The 22,474-nt window shown below is 43.4% G+C and overlaps 1 protein-coding gene across 1 annotated transcript; it reads right to left on the bottom strand.

Moving 5' to 3' along the window:
* Positions 1 to 6,257: 6,257 nt before the first annotated feature.
* tbx21 (T-box transcription factor 21) lies at positions 6,258 to 22,253 on the bottom strand (the record flags this gene model as incomplete). The annotated part of the gene is given in 7 exon segments (XM_079492061.1): positions 6,258 to 7,157; positions 8,014 to 8,075; positions 9,617 to 9,775; positions 10,792 to 10,913; positions 12,433 to 12,587; positions 21,587 to 22,236; positions 22,239 to 22,253. Coding segments are annotated over 7 exon segments (1,986 nt in total). The 3' UTR covers positions 6,258 to 6,334.
* Between the last annotated feature and the right edge of the window lie 221 nt (positions 22,254 to 22,474).

Below are 22,474 nucleotides of genomic sequence, written 5' to 3'. Positions count from 1 at the left end.
TGGATTGAGTATCAGTAACAAGTGGGGCACCATTTGAAAATGGAAATAAACAGGCTTTCCAACACTATAAAAACGTAAAAAAAAATGTTCGAAGGGTTTATATCTCCATTTGATACAATATGTTGCATTAGTTTTACTGCATTCCTGAATCATCGTCCAACCCTGTAACCTTTCTCAGTAGAGAAGACTTAAAACAAACCTAGTGTGAGAGGCAAAATAACTCACGCCTTTACACAAACAATGCACATACTGTAGAACAAAAACAAAAATGCACAAACCTGTGATCTCACTGCACTGCTTTCTCTCCCCTGTGCGTCTTTCAATTTTGATAGTCTAACTTACTTAACTGTCAAATACTTAACGGGAAAAACCATTCCTACATATTCACAAAAACGAATTGTCTTGCACAGTCAGGAATGGAGGCCTAAATGTAAGGGATTCATAATACTCAATACCGTAATAACATCAGGAATTGTTTTGTTTGTTTGTTTTTATCTTTTTAATGGGGATTGTACTGGCTGAGATTGGTGGTTTTAACAGCTAAGATTTACAGCAGGAGTCATATAGGTGACCAAAATGATACGCAAGTGCATGTTCAGTTTGTCATTCATGGCAAATATTCCAAATAATGTTCCGTAACACAAGATACAAAGCAAAACCCACTCTCTGTGGCAAATGATCAAATCAAAGCTCTTTGTTGCTTTTTCCAATACCATAATAATAAATTATAAACCAATTAACATTTATTTTAATTGCACTTAAAAAAATACTAAAACTAACTTATCACAGAACGCCCAAGTTAAGATATATTAAGAAGTTACCTCTTTCGCTCATCCTGGCAGTCAAGTTAGAGGGTAAAAATAAAACATTTTGGAAATCTTACATTGAGCAATATACATTTTAAGTGTATGTGTCATCTGTTTATTATATCCATTCTTTCTCCAGCATAGGATTACACTTCATTACAACACTTAACATGATCTTTTTTTTTTCTTTTTCTTCTAACATTTCAGGTAAACACTCCACTGTCATACAGCATGTGTCCTTTTTCATGTTGAGAAAACTAAGTGCTGTGTAGGGGAGGTATTCTAATTCACCTGCATTGTCAGATTTAGACTCTGTCGTGCGAAAAAGTATAAATCGGGCTTAGGGAACAGTGCAGCATGTTCCAGAAGACAATTCTGATTGTCCCATCAGTGTATGACACTAACGTGTCCTTTGATCTGTCTCCTTCTCATGATATAACCAACTGTTCAACAGTTTGTACAGTGTATATATATTTATATATATAAATTCAATTTTAGCAGAAAAAAGGGCTCACATTGTTTCTTTTCAAAGTTGTAACTCACAAGTACAATATAAAACGACAATAAGGCAGATATCATCATAGTTATTTGCTGGCATTTGTTTTAAACCTTTTTTCCCCCTCCACAATTATAATTTACATAAAATCGTACCCATAGTTTAACCAAGTTGTTCATGTTGAGGTTTACTATACGTTTTAATGGCAGATTGTCATTTATTAAGTGCAGATTGTGGCACTGTTTATGTTGCCTGCCAAACCAGTGGCAGGCTATTGCCTTTCCAGGATTACAAGTCCATCAAATGTTTCCATCAACTTTAAATTAACCATGTTAAGATCAACCAAGTATGCACACCAACAAGTTCCCTGATTTTTTTTATCAGGACATGGGTTTTGTTTATCAGCCATTTAAAACCCACACATTTAAAACACACAAACTAAGTTAAAAAACTATAAAGGGAATATAGACTCTGTCTGTTGCCCCGGGTTGTCTGAGGTCATTAGCACACCTGATGAAAAGTGAGGAGTGGGGAGCTTATCGGCCGTGACTGCAGCCCCGTCACATGGTGTGAGAGTGTGGGACCACATGTCAAACAGTGTCACCACATGATAGACCCAGAGACTAGAGAGGAAATGCGTGTCTGTCTGGTCACTTTGTGCTTCCTGGGTGTAGGGTGACAACAAGACCTTGCCCGTTTACCTACAGATGTAGCTGTCCAGCTGAGCTGACCCACTTTCTACATGCTGTTCAAGCCCTTCTGCTGCACTGGTGCTCTACCTACCCAATAAGATCATATATTTTAGGAAATCAACACATGCAGAAAACCGTACTGTCCAGTACATCCCTTTTTATGAGCCCAATGATGTATCATAGCCTTAATGGCTCTTTGCAGTACATCTAGGTACAATATTCTTGTTGTATTATAAACCGATTGAGTATTTGGTGCTAAAATTAGCTTGGGGAAATGAATGTACTGGTCAGCACAGCCTTTTGTAGGTGCTGTAAGTGATATTATTTTTGCTAAAACGTAAAGGTTTTGTTAAATGGTTTAAGCTCTATATTCCTGATAGTAATCGTTGTTGAGTGTTTGGTCAGTAACAGGGGTCTCCCCATCTCTCCGGCTCTTTAGTTATCAGAAAATACATTTTCAGGTCAGGATATTAATTTCATTCAATCAGGATAAACAAGTGAAATTGTCTGTCACGTGCTGGACCTGTTACCCCTTTCCTGTTTGACAACTAGGCCCTGCTCACCCTTTCCCCCCTGGTGAGTCCTTGATTGACAGACTGGGCTCCACCCGGGTTCAGCTGCGAGCTGTTGGCCTAATGACGGCAGAGACTATTTAAGACTTCCTGCAACTGCTCTCCGTGCTGGATCATTGCATTGTCATGTCGTATGTTTCTGGGTCCTGTTGTTATTTGAAATGAGTTCTGCATTTGGGTCCAAAACACATTTCGGGGCCCTGACATTGGCAGTGAAAACTGAGCAGACAAATGTATAATTGGAACACTAAACAAAGCTGAAGCTGATAAATGGGTTCTCCACAGGTTCTCTCGCCTGATTGGATGAAATTGGTAACCCATCTTAAAATGTATTTTGTTTATTAAAGAGCTGAAGTGGTGGGGAGAGACCCATGTTACTGAACAAACACTCTAGCAATGATTATAGGCCTACCATGCAGAATATAGATCTTTATTTAACACTTATTTTAACAAAACATCACTTACACTCCCTTTAAGTTCATATTATACTTCAGTTGAGTATATAGGTAACAGCTTCTGTTAACATACTACTGTGAGGGTATGGGTATGTGTCTGTTTTCAAGCCAGCGCAGTCCCCATTACCATGGATGGATTAAAGAGAAAATAGGCCATGTGCACAAAACCGAAAGGCCCCCCAAAGCCCGCCCAAGTGTTCAGCCTAACAGTAAGGCAGAGGTGACCTTTACTCGGGTAGCTAGTTTGTTACTGTCCAACCTTCCAAGCCTGTGTTATTAAAGAAAAACTGGCAAAAATCGGCAAACGAAAACCGGCTAAAGTGGCCGTTTTCAAGACGTTTTGGCCATTATCTATTCATTATCTTTCTGACGTCCAAAATCCAATCTGCTCAGTTGAAAACTTGTTGGAGCCGTGACTTTGAGGACATTCTGAACCCAAGGGCCCCCATTGGCTCAGGGCCCCTGTGCACGTGCACACTTGGCACAAGCCAAAATTCGTCCATGCCCATTACCAGTAATGATTTCTTGGCTATTTTGTCTGTAGGGACCATGCTTTTAATGCCGTTATTGATCATGGTCATCATTTTTGTGTGTGTGTATGTGTGTGTGTGTGTGTGTGTGTGTGTGCGTGCGTGCGTGCGTGCGTGCGCGTGCGTGCGTGCGTGCGTGCGTGCGTGCGTGCGTGCGTGCGTGCGTGTGTTTTCTGATTGATTGACTGACTGATTGTTGCACACAGCTTGGCCTCTGTTACAGTGAAGTCCGCTTTTTCACCCTGTAATGCAAACTAGCACAGACAAGTCGTGCTCAACACTAGCATGAACAACTGGTCTAAGATGTTAGATCTATCCTCTATTACAGGGGTTCTCAACCTTTTTGGCCGGGGACCCCCGGAAATGCTTTGGCAATGTCTCGGGACCCCCGCCCCGCCCCCTCCCGACCCCCAATATAAATTGACTGCTACAATAACCTTAACCCATTTTGGGCGGGAACCCCTTTTGGTGTTTTAAGCATTATGTTATAATTTAGCTAATGAAAAATAGCAGATCTACAAGCTCATAGCGCGCCACCGAGTGGCGCGCTACGAGCTTGTAGGTCTGCTATTTTTGAAAAACCGTGAAAAAAAGAAAAGAAATCTTTTTTTTTCTCTTTTTTTTTTGAAAATAATTTGGGGACCCCCTAAAATAATTTGGCGACCCCCCGAGGGGTCGCGACCCACGGGTTGAGAACCCCTGCTCTATTAGTCTTTCTATTAGGATGTTGGCTGTGTAAACTGTTTCATCATTTGTCTGTCAATCTTCTGTAAAATGGTGAAAATGTATATCTTGGCTGTTGGGTAGAAACCTTGCATCTCAAGGAAATGTATTTTAATATTCTTGATGAATTAATGCCCTAATTTATACTTCAGCTTCAGTGGGGACAGCAACGTACTGTATCAGTGGTTGCATGGCTCCTCTTGAGTCTATAGAGGGTATGCGCGTGACATCATCAGCATAACCGGAAGTTATGCGGGAACGCCTACTGAGTGGCAAAAAACTACTTTGTGGCCACACATCCCACCCACACATCCATGCAGAAACGCCTTATCTGATTGCATTAAACGATGTTAAGCGACGTTAAACTCACTTTGCCACTCACTTTATGCATGGCATAATAGTAGAGGGTCATCTGACACGTTTACTGCGGGTTATATTCAACAGTAGCCTATCAATAATCAATCATCGATTTTCTTACATGTATGTCTGCGAGATATGTCTGTTTGTGATTAGCTTGTGAACAAGGGTTGCTATTTCTGCTCTGGCTGTTGAAACATAATGCAATGCAATCACAAGTGATAAATACAGGACACACACACACACACACACACACACACACACACACACACACACACACACACACACACACACACACACACACACACACACACACACACACACACACACACACACACACACACACACACACACACACACACACACACACACACACACACACACACACACACACACACACACACACTGTCCTCCTAGCAGGGTTGAGGGAGATTACCAGCAGCGTTTTAAACCATGTGCCTGCTAAGCTCCCTTCACCTCTATTTCAATTTCACACGCTGGACTGTGCAGTCATCTCAATGAGCCTGCAATGCAACGCTGCTGCCACTGGAGGGCGCTACATCAGGAATGAAGGAAAGCATAATGGTGAGAGAGAGAGGGAACTAGAAAAAGTGCTCCTCGGAGCACAGGTCGGGTAGGTTATTTTGGGCCAGCAATGTTCGGAATTCGCCAATCACGATGGAATATGAAAAATCGGACAGATCTGTGTCAATCACGTGACTATAGAGATAATGTGCACCGATTTGCGTGATGTTTGAGTAAAATCTATAGAAGTAATATAAAATTTGGAGTTCAGAGGTTCTGCTCTCACATCCAAGGAGTGTGTGACTGTGTGCACAGTGTCACATGATTGGCCAACGGAGATTAGCTGTACACACACACACACACACACACACACACACACACACACACACACACACACACACACACACACACACACACACACACACAAACACACACACACACACACACACACACAGACGGACGGACGGATGGACACACGGATGGACACACGGATGGACGGACAGGGTGCAAAACATAGTCTCGGCCACGCCTTCGGCCTGGCGGAGACAATGAACAGCTAGCAGGTGTGCGGACCACTTCATTTTAAGAAAAGCAGTTTGAAAGCCTTAATTCACCTTTATGTATCTCTGAGGCAGCTTCTTCGGCCAGTCAGATTTACTAGGCTATTTGACCAATCTCAACTTCAACATAAACCTTAAAAACATCCTTTAAAAAAAAACGAAACAACCGATGACACTTAGAGAGGGGACTTACAGACAGGCTTGCCACACTGTGTGGACACATGGAGGTATGACAATGTATGACTGAATGACAAATAAACCCTCTTGAATCTTGAAATAGTTGAGTTCTATAATATGCAGCCAGTGGGAGGTTGTGTTTGGGTTCGCCCCAGTGCCTTTTGTCCCTCCCTCACCTGGACAAACAGGCACACACACACACACACACACACACACACACACACACACACACACACACACACACACACACACACACACACACACACACACACACACACACACACACACACACACACACACACACACACACACACACACACACACACACACACACACACACACACACACATGGCCATGGGGGAGCACCTGACATACCCAGGGTGTGAGGAAGGTGGACACCGGGAATGGCTGGGGTGGAGACGACAGTGGAGCACGGGGTCCTTAGTGGGTGTAAAAGCCATAGTAGCCGGTGTCGCTGCCACTGTCCTTCTCGCAGACCTCTCCGGTGCGCGTGGTCGGGGAGTTCTCGGTACTGGACGTGTAGGGCGACACCCTCCTCTTCTTGTTCTCGCCCACGGTGCCACCCTCGAATAGGCCCGAGTCGGTCGAGTCCACCGACTTGACCGAGGGCGGCTCCAGCCAGGGGTCCTCCTCCGCCGCGACGACCTCCTTGGCTTTGTCCTGCAGCAGCGGGGCCGGTCTCAGCGACTCCAGCAGAGACACGTGGTGGAGCCTGTGGTTGCTGGGCGACATGGAGGACGGGGAGGAAGACGACGACGACGACACGGGCCGGTACCAGCCCAGGCCGGAGCCGTGTTTGCCGGCGTGACTCAGGTACTGGGGGGAGGGGCGTCCGGAGCTCCAGCCCGCCGTAGAGGCCCCGCTGGCGGCGGTGGCGAAGGGGTGGTCCGACGAGTAGTAGCCCAGGGCGTGGTGGTGATGGGCCGACGTCTGCAGGGGGAAGGGCTTGTAGAAGCCGTTGGCGGAGAAGTCGCCTTCGTAGGAGGAGCCAAAGTCGAAGCGGCCGGGAGCCACGCTCTGCTGCGCGGACAGGTACCAGCGGCTGTGGGGCCCGGGGCTGGAGGAAGGGTCCTTGGACTGCTGGGCCATGCCCGCGGGCTCTCGGCTGTAGAAGCGGCCCTGGGGCAGCGGGCTCATGTACTGCTCGGAGAGGTAGCTCTGTGAGTAGCAGGTCCCCGGCAGCAGCTGCTGGCTCTCGGTGGGGGAGGGGGTGAGGCGGTCTGACTCGGGGGCAGCATACAGCCTATAGGCGAGGAAGGAGGGGACGTGTGTGTGTGTGTGTGTGTGTGTGTGTGTGTGTGTGTGTGTGTGTGTGTGTGTGTGTGTGTGTGTGTGTGTGTGTGTGTGTGTGTGTGTGTGTGTGTGTGTGTGTGTGTGTGTGAGAGGGCGCAGCAGGGATGTGAGGCAAAAAGCGAGTGAGAAGAAGAGGAAGGAGAAGGTGTTATTTCCTGCCCAAACCTCAAGCTGTAAACCCAAGTGTTTTAACTCACAGCCACACAGCATAGAGGCACAATATTCACACGTATTATTTTAGATATTACAATTTACAATTTAGGCATTTAGCAGACACTCTTAATCCAGAGCGATTTACAGTAAACAAGAACAACACATGGTAATACATCAAATATATAGAAATAGTCATCAAGGATCATAAGCAAGCTAAGAACCTAACATCCGTCTAACAGTAGAATATCTGTACAATGAAACTATGAGTATACACTATAGAGTGCTATGTCTACATAATATACCTATATAAATTACATACATTCAGCCTTTGCATAAGCCTGTAAAAGATCGTCTTCGAGGCTAGTGCAAGTGCTACGGCAAGTGCTGCGGGCTAAGATGGAGAACATGATATGACAGGAGGGGCCTGGACATGTACAGTACTGTATGTGGGTACAGTAGGCCTACCTCTTATTTACACACAATCTAAAATCCCGAGTGCTCATTTAACGGTAACTCTTGACAGTGTACAAAATGGAGTTAAACGAACACTGGGGGTTTCACTGTGCATACTAACGGGGTGAAAAGTTCAAATATGCTCAGCCAAGGCAAGGTGCTCTGGTTCTACTCTTTTATTAATTTTCTGGCTTACTTACGTGTCGTAATTGTCCCGGAAGCCTTTAGCGAAGGGGTTATGGTCTATTTTCAGCTGAGTGATCTGTGTTATGGGAGAGTGTTTTATAGGGATAGGCATATGAAAGAGAGAGAGACACAAAGAGAGAGAGAGAGAGAGAGAGAGAGAGAGAGAGAGAGAAATTATTAATGAGGATAGTGTGTGATTTCTTTTCTGATCATGGAACTGGCTGTGTCTGGCACATGGGTGTGGGTGCATTTCTATTCCTGGTGGTGGGGTGAACGTGTCTATCACACACCAACACACACACGTCTTTTTCATGTCAGTGTACAGTAACTCTTTCAAGTATTACACAATGTATTTTTAACTGTAACTCATCATGAGCTATGGGGGTCAGGGGAGGAGACATTACGGAGTCGTTGATGCTGTTGTAGTACGTGGGGGTGTTTGACAAGTATACGTAGCAGTCCTTCAAGACACACGTATCCTACAAATACCACTTACAGAACTTATTCATGAGGCCTACATGCATAAATCAAATCCATCTCCTTTAAACAAGGCTCTGCTATTAATCATTGATCCTAGAACGTATGGAGGTTGCATTCGAGAACTTGATATGTACTCGTTGGGCACATATTTAGCCTATACCAAAGCTCACAAAAAAGGTGTTCCACTGCCAAGATGAGGACAGTAATGAGTAATACACAAGTTTGTGTTGCAAAAAAATAACAACACACAATTTAAAAAGATAAACGTCAAAGATTATAAACTATTCCAGATACAAACAGAATTGTTCAAAAAGAGGCCACATTGCTGACATGTTTACCACATGAACCCTATTCTGGGCATGTCATAATTGATGAATATTCGGCATGAAATAGCATAGAGAATGCATTGGGCGTTTAAGTTAAATAACTCCGAAACTACAAATCATTTCAAAGTAAAAAGTTCCAGCATGTGTCTCCACAGTAAGCTGAATTATAAAAAGTGTGAATGGAGTTTCTAGGTGAAAGTGCTTTTTTGACGTGCCAATATCTGCCATTGAGCCCCATTGTGAATTTCTCAAATTTGAAAGCACTATATTTCTAAAACTATGAAACATTTCAAAGATTGTCCACCGTAAGATTAACCTAAATAGGTTTGAATGGGGTTTCTAGGTGTAAGTATGTAGGACTAGTAGCATGCTAAAGTTTGTGCTATTGCCATTGAGAATGCATTGGGCGTTTAAGTTAAATACGGGGGGACATATTTTGACAGCAGAAACTGCCTCCCTATTCCAAAGCCCCCCCAGGTACATTATATATTTAAACTATTTTCAGCAATGGTACACTTATTTTTTCAGTGGGTAGATCTTGTTGAGCTGGTCATTTTGAAAGTAGATCTCACGTCATAAATGTGGGGGCACCCCTGGCATACAGTATCATATCTACAACCTGACAACACTTCACAACATGATGCATTGTGAGCTTGAAGATCGGTTATGTTCCGTGAAGAGATTTGGCGTATAAAAGGAAAAAAGGAGGGGGGCAAAGTACAGACTCCTGATACTGATCAACAAAATGTTGGTGTATAACTAGTAACTACTGTAACTCCCTGTGTTAATCCCTGTCTCTTTATGTACTCACATCAGCGTTCTGGTAGGCGGTGACTGCAATGAACTGTGTCTCGGGGAAGATGAAGGTCTGGGCCTTGGCCGAGAGGTAGGGCTCCTCCGTACCATCCTCCTTGACCTCCACGATGTGGAGGCGAGGCTGGTACTTGTGGAGCGACTGGAGCACAATCATCTAGAGTTGCCGAAACAAAGAAAGGCAATGGTACAATGACAATAAATGACTATCTCATTGGCCTATACTTACGAAAGGAAGGAAAATAAAATGGAAATCAATAAAAGTCCAGATCCAAAAATCGAAAACTAATCTTTAAGTCATTTTAACTAATCTTAACTTAGACCAAACGTTTTAGGACCAAGCTTATGAAAACTCTATATTAGCCTATATCTTTTGATGACGATGATGATGATGATGATGTGTGTAGGGACAGAAAACTGTTTAACGTCAGAGAAAACAGGAGCAACCAGGTGCTCACAAGAGGTAAAAAGATGACTATAGTAAAAGATTTAAAAGGTGCTCACACGGATCAAACAGGATCAAGACATCAAGACAACAAGAGACGATCCAGGCACTCAAGAGTAAAAAGAGGAATAGCCTTTATTTAATGAAAAGGCAACTGTTGCCTTTTAATTAAATAAAGGTATTTTTTCAATGTGTATGTTTAATTTAAAGAGAAATAGCCTTTATTTAATTAAAAGGCAACTGTTGGCTTTAAATAAAATAAAGGCTATTCCTCTTTTTACTAGTGCCTGGATTGTCTCTTTTTTTATTTGTTTTCAATGTGTATGTTAAATTTAGATTATAACTGGTTTCTAAATGTTTCATGTTACGTAACGTAAAAAGAGGAAGAGGCCTTACTGTAAAGTCATAGACAATTAGACATACAAAATAAGAAATGTGTTTTAACCCATTCTGGGCGGGAACCCCTTTTGGTGTTTTAACTAAGCATTATGTTATACTTTAGCTATTGAAAAATAGCAGATCTACAAGCTCATAGCGCGCCACCGAGTGGCGCGCTACGAGCTTGTAGGTCTGCTATTTTTGAAAAATCGTGAAAATGTGGCACAAATCTTTGAATATATATTCTTTCAGAAGACATTATTTATGTAGACGTCAGGCCTAAATGTGTTTTAAGACAGCATGCAGGAAGAGAGAGAGAGGTCAGCATACATGCACACATAGTACTGTACCTGTGCCACATTGTTAGAACTGCCTTTGTTGTTGGTGAGTTTCAGCTTGCCGAATGACACTTCCTGTCTCATCCAGTGAGCTCCGGTGTTCGGAGAGTCGGGGTGCATGTACATCCTGTTGCCTGGTGAGGTTGGTACAGTGGCAAAATCAAAACACACGACATGTATTCAGTATAGTCGTCTCAACCACTTTCAACCTGACATCTCTGTTTAGGCCATTTTATTATCGCAATGCAATGTGAGCTTGTGGTTCTGCTATTTTTGTACGATGAAGTAGAAAATACAGTAGATCACTGGCGTTTTTGTCATTATGCCAAAACGATTGTTTTTAGAACCATATGATTTTATATTTTTTACCAATTATACAAACATTTTCAGAGACTGGACTTCAGTTATATAAAATCACTTGTTGTAGTAGTAGTAGCCTATAGAGTTCAAGTTAAATTTGGAAATGACAGGAAACTATCAGGAGGTGATTTGAAGTGTGCATACATATCTTCAGTCACCACCGCGCCACAATGATCCACTAACCTTGATCACAACACTGAATAGAATTAAGCAAAACTGTGTCATAGCCACCACACATCAGCTGTCACCTGTAGCCACAACACTCTCACCCACTTTTTATTAATGTGGTAAAACTGTTGCCATTCAGAAAAAGTTAGAGAGAAAAGCCGGCCTGGATTAGCCTGGCATGGCTGCGTCATACCAAAGCCTACACGGGTTGTGCAAGGACGCGCTGTGATTGGCCAGTCGCTGTGATTGACAGCCTAAACCTAACCCTAACCTTAACCTTAGCCTAAAGTAACTCAACTTGGGGGTCTGTGACATGATGAAATGTGAAAACCTAATGATTGGAAGCTAATGGTATTAAACAAGGGTTAATAGATTAGTAAAATTTACTAAATGAGAGAAAAGTGCAAAAGATGTGTGTAAATCATAATCTGTAAAGGATTTAATCTATGAAGAAATTAGGATATTTATTCAGATAATTAAATTACTAATAAAAATACTATTTTCCATAAAGTTCAATTTCCAAAGTCGTTTTTGAGTCAGGCAAGTTAATTTGCTACCTAATTTATGTAACACTAGTGGCAATTATTCATGCAAGCCAGGTGTGATCAATTCGTGCCTGCATGCAGTCAGTGTTGCCATGTCTACTTATAAGTGACTGGGCTGGGCCAGTCATTCCTAATCATTTGTATGACTCTGAGTGATACCCTCTGCTCAAACAGTTTCATGTCAAGGACCCCCAAATTAATGTATTTGTGTGGCAAACGGGCAAAGGTGTGTTTGCCAGTGTGAGGACAGTTGGACATCCCATTGTTAGAAGAGCAACTGAATGTAAGTACCGATGTGCTTTTAATATAATAATGCAGGGAAGTAGTTATAGTCTCAGTTGTTGTTTGTTTAATCAGTTAACGTTAGCTACAATAATATTGTTAGCTATGTTATAGCTAACATTAGCTATAACATTAATGGTTATTGGTTGGATACAACTTTTCCTTTGGGATGCACTCTGGTAAGTTCATTTTGGTATTAGTTAGCCGGGCCTATATTTAGCAAATGTGTGCTACAGTATATGTTTTCCAGATTTCCAGTGCATATTTCAGGATGACAAGATATTGTTTCTGAGCTCACCTGGCATGTTGGCCTCTGCTTTGCCACACTGGACCCACTTGCCTCCCTGGTACCTCCAGTGATGCTGGTCTGCCAGAACCACATCCACATAGACATTGTAGTGGGCAGAGGGGTCCAGCACACTGATGTTGAAACTCAGAAAGGGAAACATCCTCCTAGACAGAAACAAAAAGTAAAATCATCACTGTTGATCATTGGTTCTCAAAGTTAAATTGTGTGTGTAGATTTTACAGTAGAGAGGAGAATACCATGCGACCGTTAAATTCAGACGTTCATAACTCCGGAAACGGTTACTTCACTGGGTTCTCTAACAATGAGTACTCTGGCAACAGGTACAATTTGATGTTTTTGACATCACAAAAAATATCTTCTAAACCACTGGCTCTGATTGTACAGTTTATCCAACTCAAAACTTGAGTATGCGAGGGAGTCCCTGCCTCCCCTCTTCCATCCAACGGTGTTTGTGCAGCACTGTATTCAGACATTCTAGCAGCTCGCTCAAACACAAGATAGCAGAGCTGGCCGTAAGGGTGGGGCATCCTATTTTCATTTGGGACACACATGGCTACCCTGTGAAGTGTAAATGAGGTTAAACACGTTCATCAATACAAAAGGTTACACGAATGAAGAGACTCTAGAAGGGCTCATTGTGGGCAAATGGGAGTAATATACGTTCATGTACCTGTATTAAAGGTTGTTTGTTTGTGCGACGGGGTCACCCGTCATAGACAGCAGATCCACAAGCTCACAACGTGACGCGGTGCAACACATTGTGAGCGTGTAGACCGGCTATTTTCGCCGCACAACTATGAACTGTTTGCCTTCGGTTCAGTTCACCGACCAAAGGAGCAGAGAGAGCAAGCAGTGGGGGAAGGGGTGACGCAGAGTTCTGTAGCCTACTGTACTGTATGTCTGTGTGAGCACGGCATGGTAAGGGAGCATAGGTGAATATTTAATGTTGATGTTAATAAAATATGTCCCAGGAGCAGTGTCTGATTGCTGGAGCTTTACTGGATGAACTGATTTTGATCACAGAGGCCGTCACTGAGAAGAGGTAAGAGAGAGGTCAGGCTGTCCCCAGGCAATTCAGCACAGAGGCAAGCAAGAGGAAGCTCGGACAAACACTGTGAAAAAGGTATTCACACACTTACACGCGTGTGTGCGTGCATGCGCACACACACACACACACACACACACACACACACACACACACACACACACACACACACACACACACACACACACACACACACACACACACACATGCGCATGCAAAAGGCACACATTACGTGCTGAGACACAAGTGCACACATTTACTGGATGCATGGTCACACCCAGTTCACACACACACACACACACACACACACACACACACACACACACACACACACACACACACACACACACACACACACACACACATACACACACACACACACACACACATCTGCTTCCACATCTAGAATGCATAAGGTCACAGCGTGGCTGCAGAATACTCACTTCCACAAAATTCGTTTTGATCGAGTGGTTCTCCCTTCTCTACTGTAGACACTAACTGTCCATTCATGCTATGATGACATAATATTTTCATAGATGATGCAATTGGTGTTGATAAATGTGCACATGATGACATGCTTGACATGGCAGCCCATATACAGTATATATACTATACCAGTAAGACGCCCTAAGGGTAAGAGGCGAAAGGGCGAGGTCACATGCACGCATCCACCTGGGTGGCGGCAGACTGCTGGGCGAGCGCTGGCGCTTTGGCATGGGGGGTCAGATCAACATAATGGAATGAATTCTGTACTTGCCATATATGTAGCGTGTCTTGAGTGTACAGGGTTTGATGAGGTCAGATCAACATTATGGAATGTCAGTACAGGTCAGCTCCATGTATGGAGATCTAAGGTGGCAGCGGGAGCAGTGTCATGAGTGTACAGGGTTTGATGAGGTCTGGCCATATATGGAGCGTGTCTTGAGTGTTAAGGGAGGGCAGGCGAGCGGGACTTCAGCCATAACCACGACTCCATGAGTTCCCAATGCAGCTCCAAATATAAGGTGTGTTCATGTCTAACCTCAAAGGATAAAGGATGGGAGAGAGCCCTGCTTACACTGCTTAATGAGTCACTTTACAACGTGTTGTCAGCACCACTAACCCCAGCAAGCTGATCGCATTTCACTTCGTGCCGTGTATTCTGCTTGTATACTATAATAAACTTCAAGTTGTGGCGTGTGATGTCTGTCTGTCTGTGGAGATAGATACTGTGTACTGTATGTCCATACTGTATGGACAGGACATGCCCACATCCATTCTGGAGTGTATGCATGTGTATAGTTGTATACAGGTATTACTATTAGTGTGAATATATGATGAGTGTGTGTAGTATACGTATGCACTAAATAAGTGTTTGTATATTGTATGCATATGGGCAGCAATGGAAACTTATATTAACCACTTAATCCCTATTTCAAAAATGCTCATCTGCAAGCTATGTGAGCTGAAAAATCAGACCAGTCTGAAGCGAGTGGTGCAACAGCACCCCCTATTGGTACTCTAAACATCGGACATAGGTTAGGACATAGGGACATTGCTGTTCCTTGGAGTGGTTGCACCACTCAAAAAAGAAAAGAAAATCTCTCTCTCTCTCTCTCTCTCTCTCTCTCACACCGACCAAATGACGATGTAGTGATTGTCATGTTGTGATTGGATTGCACAGCTTATGAAAAGCAGTCCACGTCATAAGTGCATTTCTGAAAAGAATTCAAACTAATTTCAACTTTAAAAAGCGCACCATACTGCCAGAAAAAGCATGGCTGCTAGCTAGCATATTTTGGCCTTTTCTCATAGGGTTGCTTTTGGACAAAAAACGTGCTTGATCTTTCATGGATGGCAAAACAAGATCTACTGTGGGGGTGCATATCTTTGGTCCGACTAACAGTCCGACACACAATAGTCTGACACCTTACCCAAAACCCTAACCTAACCACATACAGAAACCACGGGTGAGTCTTAACCGGCCACGCATTACTCGTAACTGGCCACGCATACATGTGTCTTCACCGGCCACGCATGTCGGGGAGCCACGGGTGAGTCTTAACCAGCCATGCATGTGTCTTAACCAGCCACGCATGTGTCTTAACCAGCCACGCATGTGTCTTAACCAGCCACGCATGTGTCTTAACCAGCCACGCATGTCGGACTGTTAGTACGTCGGACCAACGTATGCGCCCCCTGCTGTGGATGGTCTCCATTGGGCCTTTGAGTCTCAGTCCAGTTTAGCAAATTATCAGGGTTCTCAGTGAAATCCAATCATTGCAGCAGCACGTTAGCAACCAGCACAGAACAGGTGAAAGGTCTCTTCTTCCATGACACTGTTTAATATAAGTGAAAACAGAAACCGGTGGCGACAGGCCTTTCGGGGTATGACTGTATCTTGTTGCCCTCCTACTCTCTATGAGATAAATCTAGAAAGTCCATTTGAAGAAGCATTTTCCACCACTGATATTGTCATACTTACTTAACCCATTCAGGCCTGACGTCTAAATTAAAAAAAAAAAAAGTTTTCTAAATCATGACAATTTTCGGAAAGATTTGAGGCACATTTTAACGATTTTTCAAAAATAGCAGACCTACAAGTTCATAGCGCGCCACTCGGTGGCGCGCTATGAGCTTGTAGATCTGCTATTTTTCAATAGCTAAATTATAACAATGTTTAAAACACCAAAAGGGGTTCCCGCCCCAAAATGGGTTAATGGTTAATGTGGTTAAACGCTAACGTGACATGGATGCGTTCCAGGTCTCAATGGATTAAACTAGGGCCTTTTATAGGAAATCAGAACTGGGTATGGGTGGAAAGTGGAAACCAAAGACATCACCATTCACCACGCAGAGGCATGTGTGTGTGTGTGTGTGTGTGTGTGTGTGTGTGTGTGTGTTTCGTTCAGCGCGCAGGCAGCCTGTTGAAGAACAGTATTGGTATTTGGCTGCGATTGGCAGCCAGATAGTCGTGGTATAGAAGCCATGGCGCTCTCTGCCTAGGACTGTCTGTGTATCGCATGGTTATATTTTTACAAGGACAGTTACAACCACAAGGAAATGGAACAAACAACTGCCTGCTGGGCTGTATGAAAATATTTTTAGCTAACGTGTGCTACTTTGCAATACCTGCCCTTGGAACAGGCTGCCTCGCACACAAACGCAGGGAGGTTACAGGGAGGTTAGGTGCCCCATACTCAGAGGGGCCACTTTGTCGGTGCTGGGTGCTTTAATAGATAGCTAAACGGCAATCTACTATCATGATTCACCGATAAGATGATGGTTATTACATAGGACATGAGGACTGTTCTGTCTGTCTGGACCAGACGTTTTGTGCGTGTGATTCATGTGAATAGTCTGTGTGATAGTGTGCTCTGTCATACACAATACCATGAACACAGCACGAGTGCACAGCGAGACAGTCAGTAATTCAGAGAAGGTTACAAATGTTAGTGACATTTAGAAATCAAAATAAAGCGTGTTGGGTGGTGGTGGTGCCGACGGGAGGCGTCGAGGGCTTGGGAGGGGTGACCACCACAGACGGGTGGAAAACAGAGGTTAGAGAAAAGAGGAAAACGAGAAAGGGGGAGGGAGACTGGAGGAGGGGGTTCCTGTCCTGGGGATGTGGAGCCGGAGAGGAGAGTGGCTGGATATTCACCAGGGAGAAGACGTTTCCACTTGAGCGCACCCACTGATTCATCCAGACAGGAGTTCACGTCCAGTTTATGTCACCGCACGTACACTCGATCATCTGTGATAAAAACATGCCAGTCTACAGCTGCTGCCGGACACAAGGGCGCTTTCCATGAGGTTTTCACACACTGCCTGGCATCCTGTTTGTTATGTTGGCTATGCTTTAAACAGGACTTCAGGCTTTACAGCACATGTATATGTTGAGACTGCAAATTTGCAGTGCAGTGTACAACATAATGTATGATACAAAAGCTTGAGAGAGTAATGATTGTTTAACTTGTCTAAAAAAATAAAACACTCATTATATACAGATTTCTGACACGGCTATTTCCCACTAAATAAATGAATGCTATTAACCCATTTTGACCTGAGATCAGATTCTAAAAATGTCTTCTACATCCTGACAGTTTTCTGAAAAAGCTATGTTTCTATGTCAGTCGTTCTTCGATTTTTCAAAAATAGCAGATCTACAAGCTCATAGCGCGCCACAGAGTGGCGCGCTACGAGCTTGTAGATCTGCTATTTTTCAATAGCTAAAGCATAACATAATGCTAACACCAAAAGGGGTTCCCGCCCAAAATTATAAACTACATATATATTATCTGTGTACTGCCTGCGGTACAATTTCCTGGGTTAATTTATACCACAAAATCCAATGGTCCAAAAGAGTTTGACAGGATGAATGTCAATGAAAAGGGAAGCACTTGTTAAGCTACCTCTGAACATTATTGGCAGCAGAGGTTCTGCGAAAAGCTGAATACTGTATGCACACATAAACAGCTGAACAGGAAGTGTCAGGTCATGCTGTCAAAACCTTGAAATAGGTTTTTCTCTTAAGTTGAGGAGAGAGTCAGAGAGAGACAGACAGACAGACAGACAGACAGACAGACAGACAGACAGACAGACTATAGAGAGCTTTCCACTTACTAACATGCCTGCAAAAATATCCATACAATATCCATTCTTTTAATTTATAATGGATTTAATGCTGGTGAATCAGAAATCAAAGTACTTTCGTTGCTCAGAAGCTCAGGGAGAAATGAAAGTGCACGTACACCTTGGTTTGGGTTCACTGGACCAGAGTGTGAGCATCTGAAGCTCTGAATCCAAAGTGAAGCTCTGATCTATTTCTCTGAAGAGGAGACATATAGTATGACAAAGAAATGTTATCATACCGTATGCTCCTAATATATACCTCTACTCTAGCCTATATTGCTCAGGGAACTAGAAAAAACGCTGTCAGGGCCGGTTCTAGGGGGGGGCAGGGGTGGGCATAGCCCACCCAAACGTGCGTCCTGCCCACCCAATGTGGGTTTGACACCCCACCCGCGCCGGCGGAGTCGCCCCCCTTACAATTCTGTCTGCCCACCTGAGTGGGGCTGGCTAAATCCGGCCCTGGCTGGACTGCTTTGTATTTTATCGATAATATTCTTCATAAAAGTGTTCAAATTATGCCAATTAAGGCCAATTATTACAGTTTTGTTGCATTTTTTTATGTGACATATGCACAACACATTAGAAACACACACACAAAACAGGTTGTACTTTCAATGGTTGTTTCAAATTATGTTGATAATACAAGTTTACAGTTTACAGTTTTCTTTTTTGTAACAAAAGGGAAAGCTGGAAATATTACTACAGTTCCTTATAACTTGAAATTAACTTAAAATGAAATTGGATGGAAGGAAATAAAAAGATTTTTTATTAAATGGCTAATCCTGTCCTTTTTGGAAAACAAATTGTTCTGTTAACCATCTTTTGCTTATCACTATCTACAAAATCTATTAACTCACAATCAACCAATTCAATGAAGTTTCACTAGCTTAAGTTGGCAAATTCAGCTTATCTCAGAGAGAAACGTTAAAACGAGTTGGAGAATTCAGCCCCTTGCTAGTGCTACAGGGCCCAGCATGGATGTAGGTTTCAAAGGCCATGCAACATGCAGGCGCCTGAGCAAACATCTAAGAGATGTCTGCCTTATATACTCGACATCTACCAGAGGAGAGCCGAAGGTGAAGATAGCATATTAAAAAAAGAAGAGGTACCCACTACCCATGCAGCCTTTTACTTCCTGGACTTCAAAGGTGCCTCAACTTTTCAGCATGGCCATCTAAAGACCCAGCAGTGTAAGACCCTGCGCTCTACAGCCAACTAACTCTCCTCTGCTTCTTTCTCTCGTCTTCTCAGCGGCTGCAGGTTATGATTAACATCGCAGACCCCAGACCTTTTACATGAAGTCTGCAGTGAAAAATTATCATGGGAGTCAAAAAGGTAAGTTGCAAATTTAAGAAGACAGGGGGAAAAAAATATTGTCTTTTTTTCTTTCTTTTTTGCCACTTGATGTCACACTTCTGCACAACCAATGGAATTTCTGCAAGACAACGTTTCCATTATGGTTCCAACAGGCTGGTTTAACATGCCCATCGCTCAGAGTATGGTCATTTGATTGTGGCAGCTCACTGTACTCTGGCCTCAGAGAGTTTATTTAAGGCATGAGGAAGAGAATATTCATATTGACAGGATTCAAGTATTTTGAGAGGACATATACAGTAGGCTTATGGGTTTGTGGTTTTACACAGCATGAAAGAGTGGCTTGCAGTCGTCGGTGACTTGAATGCTTGCATGTTGCTTGCACGTTGCAGCTCAACGTCCTCTTGTTTGTTTTCCACAACCACCTGAGTTTATTTAGGATAATAAAGGTATTAATTATTTATACTTTTTTTCCTCTCACACTTTAGTGCACATTGCTTTGCTGTTGTGTTGGTAATGGAAGCAATGAATGACACACAAATGTCATGCACTTTTACGTAATGTGTTGTGTGCATAGATGTGGTTACATGCATGTGTGGATGCTGCTATAGCGTACTGTGGATGAATTGAGGGATAGGTCGAATATATACATAATTATACATGTTGATCATTATTATTGTTACGACTAGTTACTCAAATGGAGCGCACTGCACACACGGCACACGCGCACACACACACAGACACACACACAGCCACACACACACACACACACACACACACACACACACACACACACACACACTCTCTCTCTCTCTCGCACACGCACTCGCACGCATGCGTACACACACACACACACACACACACACACACACACACACACTCTCTCGCACGCGCACTCGCACGCGTGCACACACACACACACACACACACACACACACACACACACACACACACACACACACACACACACACACACACACACACAGAGCCCACAGCAAAGGGACTTATACTGATTAATTCACAATACAAAAATTAAAAATTGTAGAGCCAATTAACTAATGGTCTGCAATTGTGATAGGCTAATTTGATAATTAGGCATATTGTTGTAAAACACAGTGAATGGCTTATATTGGATATAAAAGTCCATGCAGGCAGTAGCTTGAATATATTCACTACTATAGGTGTTTTTTATAAGGTAAGAAATAGGTTATAATATGCCTATATTTAGTTTTTTTAAAGGCCTATAATAAATAGCCTATAATGCAACATTTCTACCAACTGTCTGACTGATGTGCACTGCTTTAACTTGGCAGAGAGCGCAATACAGGCCACAGACTACAGTATAGGCACAACAGGTGCATATACTTATGAGTAATGAGGAGATCACAATTGTAGCATTATGGAAATCAAATTAGTGCACGTTAATTAACTCTTGTCGTGTTCTCAAAATCATAAAGGAGATTTTTAAAAAATGAGTCTATATATACTTGAATAAAAAGTAGGCTATAGCTTAAAGATTTCTTTTAAATGGAAATTGTTTGGGTTATTCATACCACATGCAAAACGCATTGAAATAGGGCCTATTCGACCTATACTGTAAGTATGTTATAGCCTACTTTATGCCATATTGGGCTTTAATTGAAACTTAACGAACAGGACCGATACATTGACTTAAATATTGTGTATTTTATTTGAATAAATCACTGTAATATTCGATACAAAATCTCCCTGTTTAAGAATTTGTAATTGTAATTTAGTTGTCGGCTACTATGTAACGATTAGTAGCCGACAACTAACAAATTCAATTCAAATCGTAATGCACATTGTGTGCAAGTGTGTTTGTTCATTTAATCAAACTGAATGTGTCACACTCCATTCTCAAATGAAAGAAGACTGATCATGCAGGTTATTCTTGAGTGTTAAACTGAGAATCGAAACCAACGCTTTTATTCCAAAAGGTTGTGAAGAAAGCTTAATTTAAACTTTGTCTTTGGACCAAAAATTGCATCTCCCAACACCCCTGTCACCTCACCTGACGAAACCCCCCTTTCACTGGTACCAAAACTACCAAATCAACTGGGATCTGCAGTTGCCTACCGTAAAACAAAAGCGGACAGCCGGACACCACGCGTTTAGGGAAATCATGTAAAAAGTCTTGTTGTGTCTGCTTACCGGCCCTGTTTGGTTATAATCATCTCGGTCTGGTATTTGTGGAACTTCGCCCAAAGCGGGTAGTTGTTGAGCAGTGTCTGAGTCTTGCCGCACACCTGCAGCCCAGGTAGCGGGTAGAGGGGCCGCGGGTAGCCGTGGTGGTGGTGGTGGTGGTGGTGCTGATGGTGGAAGGCTGCGGCGGCGGGGTAACTCTCCGGGGAAGAAGCGGGATGATAAACTTCTTTCCCAGCAGAGGAGGGAAAGCCCGCCTCTCCGTGCGCGGGGATGTAGCCCTGTCCGCTGCCGCTTCTGGCCGGCGACCGCACGCCGCCGAAAGGACAGCTGCCGCCGCTGCCGAGGGACTGCGAGTAAAACCTCCCCGCTTGGTGGTGGTGGGCGCCGAAACCCCCGACGCTCTGTTCCGTGTGGTGGTAGGAGGAGGACAGAGCCAGGGCGTCCTGTCCGCTCTGAACCGAGTCCGAGTAGTAAAACCTCGCGTCCTGGATCCCCATCTTGAAGTCTGCTGTTAAGTCCTTGCTGGTGGTGGTGGTGGTGCGGTGTTGTTGTTGTTGGTGTTGTTGTTGTTGGTGAACGTGGCTGTTGAGATCGGCGTCCTTTCCGAAAGTTTGCGCGTCAGTCCCATTCAACATGCTGAGGTAAAGATTAATGCCGTCCCTATGCCGCCCATCTGCAGCCCCGCTCACAAGGTGGGTGAGTGTGTAATGTCATTTAGGTTCAGCTCCCTTTCTACACTCCGTTAAGTTGAATGAAATCAATCACTCGCGATTGTAAATAAGAATTAAAATAAACACGAATTAAGCAACTTGTAATTCTGTTTTCAGTCAAAACACTGGCAAGAAAAGTTTCTCCACAAAATGACAGCGCCAGTGACTGACTGCTATGATGTTA

Source organism: Electrona antarctica (assembly GCF_951216825.1).
Source record: "Electrona antarctica genome assembly, chromosome: 22".
NCBI classification, from domain to species: Eukaryota; Metazoa; Chordata; class Actinopteri; order Myctophiformes; family Myctophidae; genus Electrona; species Electrona antarctica.
Note: the sequence above shows the minus strand (reverse complement) of the source record. Positions and strands in the feature narration are given on the sequence as shown.